Source organism: Pinus tabuliformis, chromosome X (genome assembly GCF_031772625.1).
Source record: "Pinus tabuliformis cultivar Carrire ecotype Pingquan chromosome X, CPIR1, whole genome shotgun sequence".
Taxonomy (NCBI): domain Eukaryota; kingdom Viridiplantae; phylum Streptophyta; class Pinopsida; order Pinales; family Pinaceae; genus Pinus; species Pinus tabuliformis.
The window spans coordinates 409,048,691-409,071,087 of record NC_142308.1 but is presented as its reverse complement, the minus strand read 5'-3'; the positions used below and the strand labels follow the sequence as shown (position 1 = coordinate 409,071,087).

Genomic DNA, 22,397 nt, shown 5'->3' with positions numbered 1-22,397 from the left:
CAATAACTATTCTACCTAAGATGTTGGATCATGTGAACTAGAACTCACTCGAGAGAATGCAGGGAGTTGCAATCAAATCAGTATGTTAATCTCAGTAGGGTTCCAAATTAGAGCTAGGCCACGTTCTTGTCTTGCTGCATCCAAGACTAATTAGGCACAACCTTTCCAACACTTGTTCGCTAGTTCCTCTAATCATTCACTTGAGCATTTTGTCTCCTAAAGCATGATTATTGTAGGGTTTTCGCTACACATTCCATCTTGTAGGAGCCTCTGTTTACCCTTGCAATTGAGACCTCTATTGATCCATGTGATTAACTTCGTTGAGAAGGATGAGGAACAAAGGGAAATACCTTCGTCATGAGAGTCACTTTACTTGAATTTGCTAGCATCTCTTGTGCATGTTGTATGAGATTTTTATTGCTCTTTTTTCCCTTATTCTTTCCTTCTTTGTGATGCCTTGCAAGTTCCTTGAAGGTCTGTGTTTGGATGCCATAGCTTGACGAGTTTGAGCTTTGAGAGGATATATCTTTGCGATTACAAAGTTTTAAGTAAGCCTGGTGAAGAATCTATACCTTTTCGTTCTGGATTGTTTGCATATCTTTTCCTTTTAACTTCTATACTATGCTTGCTAAGGTGGCTTCCTCCACATCCATTTCTTCTGTGTTATCCTAGGTGGCCCCAGAGATTTCTTCCTCTAGTTCTTGGTTTCCCTTTTGAGGTTCTTCTTGGCTAGTTTCTGGTGCTTCTATTTGAATGGTCATTGGCTAATTGTGTTTCCTATGCTGGGTTATCCTGCATTTCTGTGCCCTCATCTAAGAAGACATATTTATTCTTGAATTGTTGGTTTTTCATGGGTCGAGGGGCTTCCTGGTGGCGCAAATTTCTTCTATGGGGTCGGACTTTCTCGAAACACTGCATCTTTCTACTACGATTTCTCTTAGGGGGTTTCCTTCTGATACCTAGGACACTCTTTGAATAAATGGTCATATTCATGACATCTTCGATAATGTAATGGGACATGCTCATAATCCAGAGTTTGCTCGTGAAGTTTGGCATGATAGTAGATGTTTATGGAGGCTGGTAGGGGTTCTAAAAGATTCATATAAACGCAATGCGAGCATACAATGTGTATTGAGTCTTGACATCTCTTGGTAACCTCTGGGACTTTGACAAAGGTACCTATTGTATTTATGATCCCTTCTAAGGTGTCCTCATTCCAAAACTATATGGGGAGTGAGTAGAGTTGGACTTATACAAGGGCTTCCAAGAAGTCCTCCTTTTCTGTGTTGTATCTGAGTATCTCTCTTTCCAAAAGCACATATAAGTGCTGTGTTGTTGAAGTAGGGGTCGTTTTCAAAAACCCTTGTTCTATCTTCCAAGTTTCAAAAAATTACTGTAAATAACCCCTTAGCCCCTAGCTCTAGGTCTATTTGTCCTTTAGGTTGCCATTTGTTTTGGTTCCAAAGGATCAAGCCTCTTTCTGTTGGCCACATGCCTATGAATTTACAAATTAAGGTGTAGTTTTTCATGTACTGGATGTAGTTTTCTAGTATTCTTGATCGATCTTCAAATTTGGGGTCTTTCATTGCCTTTGGTAAGCATCTGACTTGATTTCTATTCTGTCAGTAGGCTCCCATTAGGGCCTTGTTCTTTCCTCCTAGATCTTGGTCTATGTCTTGGCCATTGGAGGCTAGTGGCGAGCAAGGAGGTGCTGTGGCAATGGACCCTTAAGTCTTGCTATCTCCAAAGACTATGTTTCTGTAGGTGGAGATCGCCCCCCCAGATGGATGCGCCATGGTGTCGCTCAATGAAATCCTATTCTGTGAAAAAACCTCAAAAAAACCCTAGCCAAAAAAAGAGATTCAGAGTAGCTAACAATAAACTCACATGTTCAAGTAGTGGACTATCATGTTGATGAAGAAATTATTCATAGACCTTTGAAACAAGTTTTTCTAAGACTACTAAAAATAAGTTTTTTAAGATCGTTGGAAAGAAGTTTGTACTCATTTTCAGAGTGTCAAAAAGAAGGCAATGCATTTTAACGACCAATAAAATGCATTTTTTTTCCAATTTCGTTGATAGAAAGAGTTTTTTTTTTTTGCTACCTCCAAAATAAGCTTTCCATGACTTTCAAAATCCATTAAAGGAGTTTTTGTTGAGTTTTTCAAAATCTATCGAAAGAGTTTTAGGGAATTTGCTAAAATAGCTTTTTGGAGAATTTAAAAAAAACTGCTAAAAGAGTTTTAGGGTATTTGCTGAAAGAGATTATCAGAGAATTTTCCAAGAACCTTCAAAAGAGTTTCAGAGAATATGTTGAAAGAATTCTCGAAGAGTTTTTCAAAACTTGTTGAATAAGTCTCGAAACTTTGTTAAAAGATGTTTTTCCAAGTTTTCCTAAAAAGCAAATCCATTTTGTAGGTCAATGGAGGAAAAAATTTGAGTTCATTGAAAGATGAATCTTTTAACCAGTCAAAGAGACCATTTTTGGGATCGTTGAGGTGCTTTTTGTAAGTTATGGAAGAAGAATTTGGCAACCTCTAATGGAAAAAAGTGGGCAACCAACCATGGGAGAAATTGGGTGACTATCAATGGATTCTTCAACTCACCAAGGGAGATGATGACATGATTGAATCAAGGGATGGCAAGTGGACATGAGTGACACATTACCCAATTTCCATGACAGCCAAATGATGGTGTAAAAAATATTTTGGAACTAAAACTTGTTTGGCCATAACAAGAGCATATTAATTACAAATCAAGTGAAAATTTGGGGTTAAATCCATAGTGGGAAGGGCTACAAAAGTGCCATTGAGGGTCACTAGCTAATTTTGCTTAGCAAGTTAGTGATTTTTGAAAAACATAGTCATTCTCTGAAAAAATCTCTTATTGATGAAATTTTTGTAGTGAGTCCCGTTATCGCAGAATCTAACAACCTAGTGCAAAGCCTTACTATGTACTCCAGGTTAGGGGCAATAATGAGATAAAGCACCACTATCACCTTAGTGGTTGTTGGCCTACTGTTTTGTGGATGGATGTTATCCCCACAAAGGAGGCTTCCCCAAGAGGCTTCCCCAATAGGCCTTCAAGATTAATTCACCCAAGCATTCCTAGGCTAAATACCCTATGTTGTCGCCTAAATCCACACGCAGGTTAACATGGAGAAAATCTTTAACTCCACTTGGGGTGGCCTTGGGGGCAAGTCTCGAGTTGAGTAGCTGTCGCTCAAATCTCAACTCCTCCATCTAGGCTAACTCCTAATGAAGCCAAGGGGGGTGGGCCTTATGAGACAAAATAAACTAAGGCTTTATTAAACTAAGAGTCGACAAGTCAAACCACTAAGGGAACAAGCCCAAAGCCTTACTTCTCAAGTCAAGCGTTCACCAGTTTCCCCCAGTCTTAGAATAAGAAGACATAGAAGCGGAAGGGTCTCTAGTTAATTTACTTCAACCAGCGAGCCGTTGGAACTTGCTAGAGGTTTGTTATTTTTTGCAAGAAAATGAAATTTAACTAATAACAGGAAATGGAATCTAGCTATAAAGCTAAAAAATTACAAGTAGTCTAATCTAAGAACAAGAAAAGAAATTTATCTAGATTGCAATTTGATTATTCAAACTAAATGAAATGGAACTAAACTAATTTGCATGAAATGAAGGAAACTTGCAACCTACTCTAACGTTATAATGTGATTATTTACTCTTAAGTTAATTTTAAAATCCAATTATAATAGCGAACCACAAAAAGCACCACCACAAGAAGAACCCCAAATGGGGAGGGATGCTTAGGGGAAATCCCCTTACTCCCAAGAAAGGTTACAATTCTTGATGAAATCCCTCATGAATAAGGGATCAAGATCAAGAGAAGAAGAGACCCCTTACGAGTAAAGGGATGAAGAATGATTAATAGAGTTACAAATGGATTCCCTTGAAATATGAAAGGGAAAAAGAAGCTCTTGAAGAGGTTACAATGGTGGGTTTTGCTTGGCAAGGTAGGACGTTGTATATATTCTTTGGATGCTCCAAATCCTCAATGTTGACGAAAATTTGCCAACATCTCCCCTTGTTATGGCAAGGACCTGCTAAAAATCAGCAAACAATTAGCACGGAATATGATGAAAAAGAGATTAGAAATACATGAAAAAATTAGCATGTGTTAGCAAACAAAAACTATGTAAAATCCCTACAATTAATCTTTCCAAATTCCTACTCTAATTTGCTAGGGAAAGGCTAAGGGGACTTGGTCTTTTTTAGCAAGAAGGACTGCTATTAAGACAACTATCCAAATAAAGCTTTAGATGCTTGATGTGACAATGTAAAGTGCAACAAAAGAACCAAGAAATATGTGATAATCAAATGAGGATGGAAGGAGAAAGTTTGGGTGATCTTTGAAGGCCTCTTGAGATCCTTTTGATAGCCGTTTGGAGAGCGCTTGGTGTGGTGGGAATAGTGCTTTGCAAATGGCTTGAAGGTGGTTGATTCAATCAAGAATGTGGCCAACTCCAAGCTTAGAGAGTAACCTGTATCACACTAAAAGAAAACTTGCACAACAACATTAGTAGCATAGGTGACTGCTTACATAATGACAAGATTAGACATGCTATTCAACCGAGAATATGCATGTCCTAATCAAGCCTAGAATATAAGCAAGCCAAGAAGGCAATAAACACTTATGGCCTTCTCCTTGGACAACAATGCCCCTAGCTAGGGCCTAAGCTACAAAATTGAAAGCAAATTCAACATAAAAAATACATACAAGTTACCTCCAATAAGCTCAATGCACACCACACAAATCTTGCACCATTAGACCTCCAAAGTCTTTGTTTATTGATGAATGATATGAAAATTACAAAAGCAATTTGCTAACAATTACCCAAGCTCAAGCTTCCAGCACTATAGAGTAATGAGAGTTAGGGGTACAATTTATATGAATTTGGGAGCAAATCCCAATGAAAACACTGTTAACAAGTGTCATGGATGACAATCCCAAGGAGCCAACGAATTAGACCAAGTGGCTGAGTGAAAATTCCCAAGTAGAATCGAGCTAAAACAAGTGTCGAGTGGATTGTTGCGTGTAGGCTATAAGTGGTAGTGTATAGATCCTGTAGAGAGATGCGTGGATCCTTTTGCTGGTGTGTATGGGAGAAATCTACCAAGTGTAGCAGATGAGGAGTCATGACCCACTTAACCGTGGCTATACTCCACATGGATCAACCCCACTCCAAGTTAATTTATAGTTGTTTCGTGGATTGATAGGAGCTTTGTATCTCTGTTTGTTGGCAACGTAGACATGTGTAAGTGATCTGCAGTTAGAGAGGGGACAAAGGATGATTGAACTCCCCATTTCAACTTGGCCTAAATAGGCCTTAACCTCAACTCCTTTTCACACGTCACATCTTCCAACCCGTTGTCATTTCCAATTGGTAACTTGGCCTCCACATGGGCAAACACGACCTTCAATGGTAGGAGAGAAATCGGCCTCCGCATGGGCAAACTCAACCTTCCTATATGGTCTCCAACTCAACTCTTTAAGTTAGCCTTTGGATGTCAAGTCCTTTACTTGACAAGTTGTGGCATTCCTTTGACTGGGAACATGTTTTTTTGTAAGTCAAACTATTTCTATTGACTAGCAAAATAAAAACAATGATTACATTTGTTCAAAAGTCTGTTGGCCTCACTCTTACTAGATTTGTTGGCCAACAGATGTAATAAAAAACAAATAACCAATCGTCTGAACATCCTTAATAACCAGATATTGACAGACTAGATAAAGCAGAAAAAGTTTAAAATCAAAATGCAACCTACAACCATTAAAATTCAAAAGAATTAATTGGAGCAGGATTACTGGGACCAGAACTCGAAGACAAAGGGGTTTAAAGTCATAGTGGACATGCTTCTCCATGTGTGCAAGACGACCTTCAAGGTGGTCCAATTTCTCTTGGATTCTTACTTGACCTCTCTGGAGATGGATCGACCAATCTTGCATATGCCATTGATTATGTTGGAGATCATTCATAAAATTGATAATTGCATTTCGGTCTTCATGGCGATCCTTGCTTGGGACGTTCAAGAAGATGAGTTGTTTGGCCAAGTTGATTATCCAAGGTTTCCAGTGAGGGAGTTTGAACAACGCTTCAAGCATTCTGTTGGGTGTGACTGAGAACATGTTTTTAATGTGTCCCTAGTTTATTAATTCTTGTTTTTCCTTGTCTTTTTTTCTTCTTTTGAGTAAAAGTGAATTTTGGTGAGGAAATATTTATTTTTTGGACTCCAAAGTGGGTATGAGGATAATGTTGGTACTCTGAGTATGAATTTTGAGTACTCACATGCCATACAACATTTCCTAGTGCCACTTTTTAATTATTACATACAATTTTAATTAAAAATTCCCATTTTGCGAGGAATTTTTAATTATTAAAAATCCCTAAAAATACCTAATGCAGTTTCGTGAGACTTTGGGAAATTCGTAGCATGGCAATATACATTGACCCTAGACTTAGAAACACACTCACTGTCCAACTATTAAGACGCACTCCAACTTTGGAGGTTATGAGTGAAAAAACTTGACTAGCTATTTATCGCTAAAAAGTGGAAAATAATTAGTCTAGTGAAAAAAACACTCTCGAGTGAGTTCCTTACTCCAAGGGTCTAAGCTTGTTACATATATTCACCATGCTAGTGTCATTTATTATAATTCCCCTGTGGGGGTACAAAATTTGCATGGAGAGAAGAAGATACAAGAGAGAGAAGAAGGGGCAAAGTTTGCCCCATTGGACTTCTACTCTTGAACAAATCTGATAGGTGCCTTGTACATTGGGCCATGGGGTCTTCATTTATGCTAGGTACAACTTAGTGGTTAACACCCTCTAAAGACACTACTAATTAAACACTCCAAAATAATATTCAATACGGTGTGGTTCTCGATGAAGTGAGATAGCAAGTTCAAAGAACTTATGGCTAAGTCTAGAGGGCTAAGATAAGTCCTGGAGATGCTGAAACAAATCCCAAACACATGCTACCTCAATTGAATGATTACTGTTATAAATAAGGGTTTATAATAAGGATTAATTACAACATGCATAATTTATGATAGTAGTAGGAACACAATTCCCCAATTATTGATAAACAATAAATTATCAAAGGTTGGAAATCACTGAAAATGCACAAAACTACTACTAAACCCTAGATGTCAGCGCTAGAAATATGGCCAAAAAATGCATAAAAATGTTATTTTTCCATTTTGAATTTAAGGGATGCAAAGCGTCACCCTAAGAATATGATATTTGAGGTATTTTATGCTATTAAATGCGTATTTTGCTATAACTTAATCCTTGTTTACCATAAAAAAAGAAGAATATTTTGTTTTTAAATATTGACACAAAGATTAGTGCCTTTATCACTGTTGGGTATATGAAGTAAAAAAGGAGAGGTCAAAGGTGGAAGACCTTGATTAAGACAGAGGAACTCTCAATAAAACCTTATTGGCTTTCAATCAATTGGAGATTTAAGGTCAACAAACACTGTTATGAGTTTCATTGATGGATACTAGGAGCCAAATCTTGCAAAGGAGTTTAGAGCCATAAAATATTCAATATATTATGAAGACTTCATAGAAACCCTAATTCGATAACATTGCAAAATGGAAGAAGATACAATAAAATAGCACAATTCACCATAACATCACTTCATCATTCTGAGAGAAAATCCCTTAAGTAATTTTATCCTCTATAAGACAAATCATTGTTTTGAAAATAATATTTTAAGTTTTTACAAGTTAAGTAGGTCACAAGTTGACCTAAAAGATAGATATCTCAATGAATAAACAAAACAAAAGCATCCTTTTAATACGCGAATGTGAGCAAAAGGTCCTTCACGGGCGATGTTACCCTTTAATGGTGAAGATCACCATTGAAAAGGTGCTAAGGATGGGTTACATGGGTGCTCCTCGCTCAAAGCTATCTCCTCATCAAGTATGCATCATCAAGCAAGACCTCCCTCATCAAGATATCATGATCAACCAAGCCCACATCATCACTCTAGGCCTCATGAGGGTGATGTCAAAGGCTAGGGCATGCCATCATCATCTAGAAAGGTGTACCATCCTTCCCAGAGGAATCTCAAGTCATCATCATCATCAAACTGGTCCATGAATTGGGCAATGCCTATGAGAAAGGTGTGATGCCATCCTTTGGGTGTATTGTGGTCTCTGGGGTTCATCTTCTTTCTAGGCTATGTCCTGGCTTTAGTGAGTAGTGCTTCAGGCTTTGTTTGGAGGGAGAGGAGGAGATCATCATCAATGTTGGATACATCCCAAGGTCAATGCTCTTATCAAAGTGGTCAATGTCCTAGATATGGTTCCTCTAAGGGTCGTCAAGTGGGGTTAGACTTCATATTTGAAGTGTTAGAGAAGTTTCAATCAATCCCTCTAGGGATAACAACTGTATCTGGGAAAAAATGTTTGAAACATACCCTTAAAATCAAGTGAGATCACCATCATAGGTAAAGTAACCATAAGGGTATCATAATGGACCATATATAATACAAAAGCAAATTATTATTTCACACAAGCATCATCTTCAATAATCTTTCTAGCATAGGGTTTGTAAACATGGTACCACACTTAGATAAAGGACGATTATCTAGAGGCCCTATTAGGTGCTTCCAATCCTAAGGGGATGAACAATTTTTAGGCCGACCCATCAATTAGCAGGTGCAAGTGGATAGTGGTATGGTGGGGGTTTACTTCATGGAAGATGCTAGGATTTGTGTACCGACTATGAAATACCATTAATCTTAACATTATAATGTGAACATGGAGCAATTGTGGAACTTGGGTTACCCATTTGCTTGACCTATTTTTACCATCCGTCTTGTGCACCTTTAATGATTTTTCTGTCTTACATAAGTTGGGTCACAAGCTTTTATTTATGCATCAATCACCCCTGATGAATTGATTCATTGTTTATCGAGCGTAGGATATCAAAATTCCTTTCATTTTAATTTTTTCATGCATTAGCTAGGAACTGGATGAGGGTTAATGAGTGGGGTAGAGCTCAGGTTTCTGTCCGTGTACCAATCCCAACCAATTTTGTGCATTTTATAATCATGGTTCATGTTCTTTCCTTTCTTTCTGCTACATCAACCTCTTAGGGCCAAGTTTCCAGGCCCACTTAAGAATGAGGAAAACAGGGAGCCAGTACTGGTTATAGATAGCAATCAACTTGAATATGGGATTTGGATATAGGGCTAGACAAAATGTGTTAATTATGGATTACCATGGACACACGACATCAATTAGTGCCTCCTATTTGTTCTCTTGTTGGACAATGGAAAGAAAGGCCTCAAAGAAGGTTACATTGGACTGGGGACTGGGGATAACCGTCAAGGTAAAGCATGGGAACAAGAATACAACCAAAAGTGGTCAAGTATCCAATTCAACCTGTGATCCATACTAGAATGCCTTTAAACATTAAATGAAAGCACTTGATTAAAAAAATGGTTAGTGTACTTTATAATGTATGACTCATATTCATTTGATAAGTAAGCGAGATGTCACAAAGCATTGATTAGAGCATTGATGAAGGACCTTTGAGGCTAGGTATTTGTAGATTATGTAGGGTTGTTGGTTGGCAACCTAATCAGAATGGGAGAAAATTTTCTTCTAGGGGTTACTGTGAAAATTTCTTGAAGTGTAGCAACTGGAATTAATTCTCCTAATTGATTATTCAATATATTAATTTTGTGATTAATATTGAATTAATCACACTGCAATTTCTTCATAAAATAAAATAAATTTTGTGGAAATAAAAATGCAGGAAACTAAGAAATGCTATAGCACACAAAAATTATGACATCGTTATTTTTGGACAAATGTCCCTAGAAAAAACCCATTGTGGGAAAGACGGTGCAGTAGTGAGGGTTTTTATTAGTATGCAGTAGCAAAATTTCTGAGTACAATAAAATGTGGCCAAACTGGTGATTCTTTCTAAGAGAAATACTGCAAAAAATATACTGAGGTATTTTACCCTCTCTCTAAGCAATCTTGACACCTAACTGCCTCTGAAAAGCTAGCTGTCCAAACCCTCTGCGCAGGCCTTACGTCACCTCTTCACAGATCCTCTCATGCTCAACCCAGAACTGTTGCCAATCAAGCCGTCCTGCGTGCTGCTGACTGGGAAATTGTCTCTGTGGCACTCTGGAAAATCTTCTTGGCCTCTGGAACTGAAAACGACCTTCCCTTCAGCCAAATCGAATTGCTTTGCTAAAACAACTGCGCAGTCCCTGTGTTGCATCCTGAAGAATAATTTTGGCCTCCTCTTTTTGACTCTTCGGAACTGGAAACTCCTCTGGAATATTGCTATGCTGCCCCTCTGCTACCTGCTACTCGATCTCTGACTCAATTTCTCCTATTGAATCACCAACACTGGAAAATTGAATTGCCTAGATCACTGAGTATTTGCACTGGTAGCATCTACCCATTGAGCTCTTCTTATAATCTCCAGTTGGGACTCCAACGGCCACGATTAAAACTTAATCGATGGTTGAGATCATCTCCAAGTCAATCTGTGTGAGTTTCTAGAGAATTCTCACCTTTCTCAATTAATTCCTATTAATTAACCACTTTTCCTAAGTTAGACTTAGGAATTTTTTAATTATGGTCAATTAATTTAATTGAGCCATCTCTAGGTGGAATTTCCAGAAACGATTTCTGGGTTTTGGAGAACTCCTTTGTTTTAGCCTCTCCACAAAGTCTCGAGACTAGAAAACCATCCGATGCTACAAAAACTAACAGTTACCTAGTTGGGATTTTGGCCAAATTCCAAGGGTTTTGGAAGAGAAGCAAAATTTGGAAAAATCTTTTTACTTGGCATTATCTATTCTGGACAACTTTGTCTTACTAATGTTTTTTCAGTTTTGCTACATTCGGGAGATAGCAATTTTTGCAGAAAATTGAGTTTGGGAAAAATGTAAAAAGAGCAAAGTTGAAAATTCTAAATCAATATAAAATTTGACTGAAGCATCAGATTTGCAATTTGAAAGTTGTGGTGTACTCACATTTAAGAATCGTATTTCTGCCTGATATAAATTATTTCTTCGTTCGTGATGGATTTCCTTCTACAGGTGGTTGAAGTTAACCTTTAGGAATAATTACATAGTGGAAAGGGGACACAATGGAGTAGAAACAACAAACTTCATAAGATTGTAAAGTTTAGCTCAGAAAGCAGAATGAGGCAGGAGTATAGTCATTGGAAAGATGAACCATAGGAGAATGTGTCTAAAGTATTAGAATATAGTTTAGTGCATTTGTAATCTTGATGAATTGAAATGAAGAATGTCCTGTAGGCTATAGCTTAATTAATGAAAATTTTACGGTAAGCATAATTTCTAAAAACAATGGTTGCTTATACATTTTCCAAAATTAGGGGGTACAAGTTGAACAAAACCTAGCTCAGGAATTATAGTTTGGAAACATAGAAGACACACTAAGAGCCTATAATCATGAAAGGGATGTAGACTTGGAGTGGAGCTAGTAGAGTTGGTAGATACTATGAGGAGTTTGAAGATGGAAGTGCAAAGTTATAGATCTGATAATGAAAGTATAATAAGAGCATAGGAGGAACAAAATCAATTAAATACGTAGTTGCTTTAAGTCTAAATCAGCTGCAAAGACAAATGAAGAATGGGTTAGTTCAAGATGTAAGGAAGAAGTTAGAACTCATGCAAGGAGGGATAACTACAGAGGATATAGGCACTCAAAAAGTGCTAATAGAGCTCAAAGACAGCACTACTCACCTACACATCTAGTTAGGAAGTTTTATGCATCTAAAGAGTCACGGAGCAGCCAAGAAGTATTCCCTTTTAGGCATTAGAGAAGAAGATATGAGCTTAGAAATGTTAAGCCATCAACCTTTTTATAGTGAAAACAAAAGAGGAGATGATGCTGAAACTTGGTTGTTTGGAATCAGAAAATATTTTCAGCTACATGGTTACTCATCTAATATAGAAGTTAGAATTGCCATATCTCATCTACTAGGGAAAGCCTCTATGTGGGGGGACCAGTTGAAGTGAGTCAAGCACATCGATGAGAAAAATATTTTTTGGAAGCAGTTCAAGAAATATTTTCAGTAGCAATATCTTTCAGAGCACTAATGATAAGAAGATGCAAGAGTTTTTTGAACTCAAGTTGGGGAACATGAACAGAGGCACATGAAAAGAAGTTTTGGGAGTTTTTGAGGTATGTGGGCTTTATCAATGAGTAGGTGAAAATTTAGACGTTCTTTAGTGGACTGCTATATCTTTATAAAGACAAAATTCGATTTGATGAACCCAAGGCTCTGGTAGAAACCATTAGAAAAGCCAAGTACATGCATGAGCAAATCAAATGCAAAGAGACTTATCAAAAGTATTGAAAGGATAAGAAGGGGAAATTGGATCAGAGGAAGAAGGGATTCAAACCTTCATTCAATAAAAATAGTCCGAATACATATTAACAAAATCAGTGTGTTCAAGTTGAATTCAAAATGATAGACTACCTTGGTAAAAGGGGAAGACCACCAATCATATGTTGGGTATATGAAGGATATCACATGTACTAAGATTGCCCTCTAATTCCTGAATACTAGATCTCATTTATATCCCAAGCAATTACCCAAAAAATATATATTTAACACAATAAATTATTTTTTGAATTGTTGAATAAAAATACATTGATATTTAACAATAGAATTTGCTTAAGGCACAAGTAGAAAATCAATCACATAGCATAAAATTATAAAACTTTCCAGCCGATTCTTTGCTTTATTACTTAAAATAAATAAGGGCTCCTTTACAAGGAAAATGGCCCATTGAGAATTACAAAATTTTATACAACAATAGAACCTGGAAAATCTTTCCCCTTGGAAAAGCTCGCCCCCTTAAAAACTTGGCTCACTGAAAATTTGCAATCTACAAACTCAACCTTCCTCTCTCCTAGCTGGCCCTCATACGACCCTATGCATTGAATGATCCTCTCGAATTCAACCTAGTAGTAACTAGTACAAACTCCCTGTGCAAGCCTTAACTTGTGCTAGCTAAGTCTTGACCGTTTGCAAATCCGGTGCTCGACAACTCGACCTTCACAAGTTTCCTTCTCTAAAAATCCTTGTTGCAACACTTCTTTCTTGTTAGCCTTGAGTTTCTCACTTGTCACGTGAGAAAATCATTCTCTCAGCGATTTGACGTGGCTTCCTCGTCTCCTTAGGCTTTCTTTTGTAATTTCTCATTGAGCTAAATGCCTAACCCTAAATCTCCTAGTGATGGATGGATAGGATTTTATCCTAACTCATGTGAGATCAACGACAGAGTTTAGATTTAATTCACTAAAGGGAATAATTCACTTTTCTTTAGAAAACCTTAGCATGAAGCCAACATTAATTAATTAATTAATTAATGTGCTTTTCCTAATTTAGACCTAGGAAAGAATCCTAATAGTAAGCATGTACCTAGAGAAGTTTTTGACGACTCCTACATGCTTGACACTTAGCCTCTGCACAATTACTTATCCATTACAATAATCATCAATGGACATGAATATTTTAAGGATATATGCAACCCTAGAGGATCGACAGGTAGAACACCAGTCTCATATGATTGACATGGAAGGTAAGATTAGAAATCATCCTGTTGCTATTTTAATTGACTTAGCAACAAGCCATTGTTACATTGATCCTAGGTAAGTGGACATATTTTATTAAATGAAAAGTAAGCTTGAAAGATCACAGTTGGTTCAGCTAGCCACTGGAACGAAAAGGATTGACAAGATTGTCCAAGTCTATCCAATAGAATGTACTCGAAATGGATTACATTTAGATCTCGATTTGAATGTCATACCATTGGGATCTTATGATATTCTAATCAGGATGGATTTCCTAGACAAACATCATGCTGTCTAAGATTGCCATAACAAGACTTTCATTTGTCTTGATGAAGAAGGAAAGTAGAGCATTGTGTAGGGAATTTTATGACCCATTTATATAAATGGATATTTTAGCCTTACAACTGAAGATATGTTTCAAGAAAGGATGTCAATTGTATGAAGCTTATGTGGAACAACCAGACTAGACCAAAGGACTAAGATTTGAGTATTTTTTTAGTGTTGTAGGAGTTGGAGGATATATTTGATGACTAGGATTGTTGCCGTAGAGGAATATAGTCTTCTCTATTGATCTAGTGCCCAAAAACACCCCAATATCAAGGAATCCTTATAAAATGAGCACACAAGAATTAAATGAATTACAAATGTAAGCCTAGAATAGTTGTTGAGGAAAGGGTACATATGCCCAAGTGTCTCATCTTGGGAAGCATCGATTCTTTTTGTGAAAAGAAGGGTGGAACATCCAGGCTATTCATTGACTTTAGATAGTTGAATAAAGCCATAGTGAAGAATAAACCCTCTACCCATAATTGACGACCTCTTTGAACAACTAAGAGGAGCAATTGAGATCAAGATCATTAGGTGAGAATTAAGGAAGAAGACACCAATATGACAACTTTTGGAACTAGGTGTGAGCATTGTGAAATTGTAGTGTTTCCATTTGGATTGACTAATCCATAAGTTGCCTTTATATGTTTGATTATGGCATATTAGAAATTATATGGATAAGTTTGTCATTGTGTTCTTGGATGAGATACTTATCTATTCTAAGTGAGCGGAAGAGCACGAGCATCATTTGAAGTTGGTGCTGCAAGTGTTAAGGGAGCATTCATTGTATGTCAAGTCGAGCAAGTGTTCCTTTTAGCGGGAGGGGATTCACTATTTGGCCAACGCTAGAGAATGTCTCAAGATTTAGATCTTTATGGCATTAGTTGGATGAATAAGAAGCCAATACTTTTGGCCGAGAATGGAAAAGGATGTGGTTGATTACATAGCCAAGTGCATGGAATGTTAAGGAGTGAACGCTGAGCATGGATACCTTGTAGGTTTGCTACAATTGTTGTTAATGCTATAGTGGGGTTGGAAAGTGGTAAGCATTGATTTTATAACTAAATTTCCTTGGACAACAAGGTAACATGATTCAGTAATGGTGGTGGGATAAATTGACAAAGGTTACCCATTTTACTCTAGTGAAATTAAGTCATAATAAATCAAATATCGTGGAATTATACATGAAGTTGTTAGATTGAATGGAATACCAAAAGAAAATGTTTTAGATAGAGATCTAAAGTTTACTTCAAACTTTTGGAGAGAAGTATTTAAAGGATTTGGTCCAAATATGAATTTTAGCACAACATATCATCCTTAGACAGAGAGAGTCAACCAAGTGATTGAAGCCATGTTAAGAATGTATTGATGTACAAGCCATCCAAGTCAGAGGATTATTTGCATTTGATTGAGTTTTCTTACAATAATGTTTATTAGGCATCACTGAAGATGAGTCCATTTGAAGCTCATATGGCAGAAAATGCACAACTCTAGTGAGTTGGGATAACCCAACAGATAGAGTAGTATTGGGTGAAAATTGCTCAAGGAGATGGAAGAGTAGATGGTTAAAGTTAAGCCAAATTTAAATGCTATACACGATAATAGAAGAGCTATGTAGATGGTAGAAAGACAAAAATATATGTAAAGTACAAGAGCATGAGTTTTTGAAAGTGAACCCTAAGAAAAAGTTTCTTGAAGCTGGGCAATCGTCACAAGTTGACAGATAGATTTTGTTGTTCATTTAAAACATTGTATAAGATAGGACTAGTTGCATATATGCTTGCATTTTCTGCATCCATGAATGTGCATAATGTATTGCATGTGTCTTTGCTGAAAAAGTATGTGTATGATCTTAACCATGCCATGGACATTGATTTGGATGGAGCTAGAAAGAGATTTCTAGGTACATCCAATGCGTATACTGCATAGGAAGGTCATGGTGCTTGTGAACAATTCCATAGGGTTGGTAAATGTCTAGTGAATATGCTATATCACTGAAGAGGCGACATGGGAGCTAGAAGATGCAATGTGGGAGGCATACTCACAATCATTTTTGAAGTTTTATAAAATTCTATGTATATGTACACCTGCATGGTGATATGCATTAATGACAATACCAAAATAAGGGGGAGGGGGATGTAATACCCCAGTTCTAATCCTAGATTAATCATGATGTTGGCACATGATGAGAGGGTGAAGAGCTTAGCAATGTAATATTTTTTGAATGTTAATAATAAAAGACACGATCAGCTGCAGTTGAACAAATACAAGAGTTATAAGGGGCTATGATTTCACGAGAGGGGTAGCTAAAGGGGCTAGACATAATTATAATATTTTATTAAATCCATATTTGAATTAGCTTGGAAAATGAGTTACATGAGCCCATTGAGGAAGCCATGTGGTGTATTGTGATCATTCATATATTAACTATATTTTGACGGTTGCGAAAAGATTCCTCATTCTTTCCAGATCTTTCGTTCTTGTTCTTGCTATTTGGTGAGGACGATTTCTGTAGTAGAGAGCCATTGCTAGTTGGATGTATGTGAAGACTGGTTATTTTTCAACAATGTAAGGATGCCTAAGTGCATGGATGCATTCACATTTTGAGGAAAAACTGTCCACAACTGAGAATCTCAAGAGTTTATAACATTGAGATATCTTGATCAGACTACACTGGAGCCTTGGTGAGTAATATAATAGCTTGAGGGACTGCATTGTAGAGAAGGGGATTCCCTTCTTTGGGTTGTGTAGGTTAAAGGGGAAAGAGAGCTAGGTAGTCGAGATTGTTGTGTGAATGTTTGAGTAGACTATTACATCATGTGAACTTGATTGCTTGTGTGATTAGAGTCAACATAGGCACCGAACCTTGTTGATTCTTAGCCTTAGATTGTGGGTGACTTGCTGTTGAAAGATTTGGAGCTACAATGTCTAAGGTTGGGTGGAATGTCCTCTTTTAACTTTGATTTTTACTACAATTTTATAGATACAATTGCTCAGAGAATTGGACTTATATTCTTCAAATGAAGAAGGATTGTTAGATTTGGGATTAAAGGCTATGGAGGTAGAATTGAATGTTGTTAGCATCCCAATAGCCCTTGACTCTTCATTAACTCTTAGTAAGTCCTCTTTAATAGTCTCAAGCAAGTTGATGAAAAAAATCTATAGGCGATCCACTAGGACCTGAACCTTTGTCCTTTTGAAATGAACGAAGAATTGTTTGTAACTGCTATTTGGAATCTTCCTCACTAATGTTGGAAAAATATGTTGTCATTTTAGGCACTTCAACTATAGTAATCCTGCTTTGTTCCCTATAAATCTCATTAAAATGCTTAACATTTATTTGAGCAATGTCCTTGAAAATAGTATCTATAGACCCATCATTCATGGAAACCATCCAATTAGTGTTTACATTTTTTGTATGTATTGCATATAATGAGAAAACTATGTATTACCATCACATTTTGCGAGCTGGAGAGCTTTGTTTTTGAGTCTCCATTTTGCTTCTTTATCAACCATGACCTTCCTACTAAATTCCATGAAATTCTGCTATGATGAACAATCTGAAACTGATTTCTTTTCATCGAGACACTGAATTTATTAACACACATAAATAGTGGAATAAACAAAGAAAAAACACAATCACACAAGAGACAATAATTTTTCTTGGGAAATCCAACTTCTTTGTTGTAGAATTTTATTGGTAGTGTTTTGAGCAATCTGATTTTTTATAGGGCAATTGATCACGTTAATAAATATACTGATCCTCGCGCTATACTAGCTGGACACACCATACAAAACCTCGACCTCTACTCCTACTTCCTTGTAGCGTGCCAGGCCCTATTTCCTTGCACTAGTTACTCCTATTTCCTAGTGCAGTCTTGGCCCCTATTATTTAGGAAAAACCTCCTAAATCCTAGAGCAAATATGGTAACAAGAAGTCTTTCTATCACAATGCATTGGCTCCTCCAAGGTATGCTCTCACAACAAGGTTCTCACACGCAAAAGTTCATGCATACAAGAATCTATGCCTTTGTCCTTCCTTTACAGGATCGATCCATGCTAAATTTGATAGGTACAAATTTAGAACTCGAGATGTTTATGACAAGTTAACTAAAGGTAAACTCGTCTTTTCCCCAATCAAAGACTAAAGCTCCAATTCATTTTATCTAAATTTGTAACTGCCACTCGATCTGTAGTCAAATTGAAGGAATAATCCTTATAACTAGTCCTCGAACATTATGCATGAATTTACAAACTCCATGAACTCATCCATGGTCAAAGGAAGACAAACTCGGTCTTTCTGGCTAAGGCACAAGCCAAAAGATCTCTTGCTACAATTTTCAACACTCCCTCTTAGCAAGGAAGGTGCTTCTAGAAGAACACCGTTCACCTGGATTTGTCTTCAACACTACCACGTTCTCCACTGCTGCAATTGCTCCCTCTGAACTAGAGGACGTCTCTGCCTTTTTTGCGGAATCTGATCTGAAGACCTGTTCTTTCCAACCATGCTTTATGAGTCTATCGCTTCAGTCATAAGTGCCATGTACCAGTGTATCTCTGTGGCTGCTTACCTAGCCTTTTGCTGTATGCTTCCTGCACATTCCCTGAGGCTACATAGAGCCTTCTTGCTCATTGCCTGGAAATCGTGTGTTGCCCGAACACTTCAGAAGTATCAGTGATTTTTTTTTGTTAATTTCTTGTAGTTCGCTCCACAAGCTACTCCTGCCCAACTCGCAGTGGCGGCCTATCAATGCAACTGCGGACTATTTCTCTGGAAGCAACTTGCAATTGAAATTGCAGAAATTGCAGATTGCAATCTCCATATGATATAACTTCTTTTATCAAACATCTGTAATGCGTGATCAATATTTTTGAGTTTTTATATACACAGATGTTTATGCCACCATGCATCAACATGCTTTCCATAGTAATTCCACAGAGTTTGCAGACATTAACTTCTGAAGAGAACAATAACTGCTAGTGTATATATATATATATGTGAAACCTCCAAGGATTTAATACCAATCTTTTGGTGTGAAGTAATGTTTAAACTATGTCAAGGGTACGATGTGGAAAAATTTAGCAGTGTATGTCTATGCAATGGTTATCTTGTCCATAAGAGCATAACTAAATTGCAAGGAAAAATGACTTGTGTCTAATCAAAATATTGCTACAAGAAACATCTCTAGGATCTAAGTTGGCAACTAAGACGAAGAAAATCAAAACAAAAAGAGTTAACAAAAAGTAAAATAAACGAAATGAAAGATAACCAAGACGGTGGGAGAAAAGTTGAATATGGATCTTTAATCCAATCAAAAGATATCAGTCCATCTGGAAAAGGAGTGTCTTTCATTGGGTGGATGATAATTAATGAGTTTGGCTTTCAAAGCTAGACTGCACAGAAATGGATGCTCAGACAGTCATCGTGTGCTTCACAGTAAATGATTGTTGATGAAACATATGCCTGGAGTTGATTGTGACTCCTGTATTTTGAGATTGGATTGTAGTGCTGAATCCTTTTTGTGGTTCTTCTGAAGATCAGAGGCAGAATTTTCATGGACAAGTGTATTATCAGACAACTTTGCAAGTGAATTCGGTGAACCATTTGACTCGCAGGTCTTCCATTCTTATTATAAAAGAGATTCAGATCTACTTTGCAGTTCAAATGATGATTCTTCCCAGCTCAATCTAGGGAAATGCCAGCTTTCAAATTCAAGTTGGAGGTGTAGGAAGCAGGTAGAGTTGAAAATTTCAAAACAGCTGCTGATTCATTGAAGGTTGGAGCTAAAGCTGATATGTTGGCTTTTATGATCATTTAACCAACCAGAGTACTGTGTAACATCTGGTATCAACCTCTTGTTTGATATTGTTATACGGGAAGCATTATTCAAATTCAAAACCAGAAGAAAAGCCAGCAGTGTATGACAAAAGCCAAGGGTGGAAGTCATGTAATTGTGTAGTCACCTACTGGAGACAACCATTGCATTATTATCACTGCATTAGCCTTACAACTTGGTACTTGCATGCTTTATATCTTGACCTGTAAAAGTTATACCTCAACCCACATCTTTTACCTGCTTTTTTTAGAAACAAATAAATTCCTTTACTTATTCCAAGTTCTTGTTTTCTTTTTAGTGTGCAAGAGTTGGTGAACGATTAGAATAGAATATTTATATTATTGGTTTGTAAACTTTGATTTGTCTGTTGTGTAGTGTTCAAATAATATGTGTGTATAAATGTTTTCTGATAAGTTCGGTTTCTGGGTTTTACAGAGCAATGCCGAAATGATCAAGTTCGAGTGCTTGTACATTGCATGTCAGGCCAGAGTAGGTTAGTTTGATATGAAGCACAGATACAGTTCAAGGTGTTGTCCTGAATTATGCCAAGAAGACTTTGAGGGATTTCATTTTTCTTTCTTTAACAGGTCTCCTGCTATTGTAATTGCCTATTTGATGCGCTACAAGGGGTGGAGACTCGCAGAAAGCTATCAATGGGTGAAGGAGAGGAGACCAACAATTAATTTGACTCCAGGTATATATGTCCGAAAGAGTAATATATATGTTCAGCTATCTTTGTTTGAAATTTGAATCCCTATCAATAAAATATTAAATCAAAGCATTGGGATAATGCTAAATAGTATTTACATAATAGCTTATGTATGCCTTGATCTCATTGTATGCTTTCAGTGCCCACTTATGTTTATGTAGTGTTAGGCTACCATTCTCACTTGATTGACAAATGCTTTAGTTTTTCTTGGGTTTTGCATTTCCTCTATTTGAAGAAATGAAGTAGAACAAAAATTGTTTGGAATTATTGTTGGAAGATGTAAGAATTTGAGATGGCAAGTAAAAATTTTGCTTTTTTCAGAATGGAATTGCTGCCAAGAGCAGCAATGGTTCTCAGTCTCACATGTTAAATTGAGAAAAGATGGTATAAGTCAAGAATATTGCAGTGATCACTTGTTTTGAATTTCATTTATATCTCTATCAATGTGAAAGGTTCAGGCACATAACTAAAAGTTCTATTTGTAAGTAATAATTATGTAATATTGCTTTTGCAGCTGTACTTAAACAATTGCAAGATTATGAAATGGAAGTTTTTGGAATGAATGCCTCGTCAACTCCAGTTTTCACAACCTCAACTGGTCTAGCATTCGGGTTTGGATTTCCAAATAACACCCAGGCTGCTGTTACACCTCCAACCTTCTGTGAGCTTTCATCAAATGCACATTTCAATCTTGGGGCAACAAATATGCCTAGCTCTGGAGGCTTTACCTTTTCAGCTACTAGACAAGATGGTAATTCTTTAGGTACGGTGACAGCAACAACAATGGATAATAGCATGGACAGCACCTGACATTTCCTTTTATGGACATTAAAATGTTGTTCGGTATTAATTAGTGTTGGGAGCTTACTGATTCAGAAAACAGTGGCTCTCTGTTATGCACACAGTTTGGGTAGTTTTTGTCGTACAAAGGTTGTCAATGTTAATAGGGTTCTGGTAAAAGATGGTGATTTGTTATGATAACAGAACCTAAATTGTCAGCTTTGAGGGTATTAGGTAAGTTGTATCAGGGCTCCTGTTAGATCTTGAACTTTCAAATAGTCAATGAACTTTGGTGAGCTCCTTGGTCTTTCAATGATGGATAGTACACACATGTTTTGTTTGCAATGCATTTATTATTCAAGTATTATCAAATCCATGACTTTCTTGATCTAAAATCAAGGTCAAAGGTCCTGTATTATCAAATTTTCTATTTACGCGCCTGCATAAAATATGCCTGTATTTAGGCATCTACTGATGTAAAACATTTTTGAATGTAATAATTTTGTTCATATAAATATATTCAGTATGGACTAGCTTCTTCATCCTGTCACATATTTCTGTTCAACGTTTGTGTTTTTAAATTTATTATTACAATCAAATAACATTGGCATCCCATTACAGTGAAGTTGATGTTATTTTATTATGTTTGATCTGTGTTTATGCTGATATATATATATATATATATATGTTACTGACTTTCGGAGCTTATGTTAAGGTTTTGTTGTATTGACATTCTATATATTTTGCAAAATAATGTTGATATGCACAACAATTGTTAAAAAGGTTTTATACGAAAGTTATAAATGAAGCAGTTTTCAAGGATTATACAGGTTAAGTATTGATGATAAGACTGTCTATTTAAGATTATTGTTGTCTTGAATTTTAAGAAAGTAAAATAACATGGAGAGTTGGCTCAGTCGAGGTTGCTTGGGACTTTCTGTATTTACTATATGTTTTGTCGGTTGAAATTCTCTATATAGAAATAGTTTGGTACTTTTATATTATCCTAATGTCACTTTCCGTACTGCATTCAGAGATTGAAGCTCTAGGTAGTTTTGGTCTGTTGGCATGTTCTGAACGTGAAATTGGCCTGAGTTCTGTTTCTTTAACTTCTTTAC

At 36.7% G+C, this 22,397-nt stretch overlaps 1 protein-coding gene across 1 annotated transcript in view; it reads left to right on the top strand.

The window, feature by feature from the left end:
- The window catches only part of IBR5 (indole-3-butyric acid response 5), a 41,890-nt gene extending 20,061 nt beyond the window's left edge, over positions 1-21,829 (top strand). The window contains exons 3-5 of the mRNA XM_089452894.1: positions 20,226-20,283; positions 20,378-20,484; positions 21,014-21,829. Coding sequence (XP_089309020.1) covers positions 20,226-20,283; positions 20,378-20,484; positions 21,014-21,309 — 461 coding nt within the window. The 3' untranslated portion in view covers positions 21,310-21,829. The remainder of the gene's footprint in view (positions 1-20,225; positions 20,284-20,377; positions 20,485-21,013) is intronic.
- The last annotated feature ends 568 nt before the right edge of the window (positions 21,830-22,397 follow it).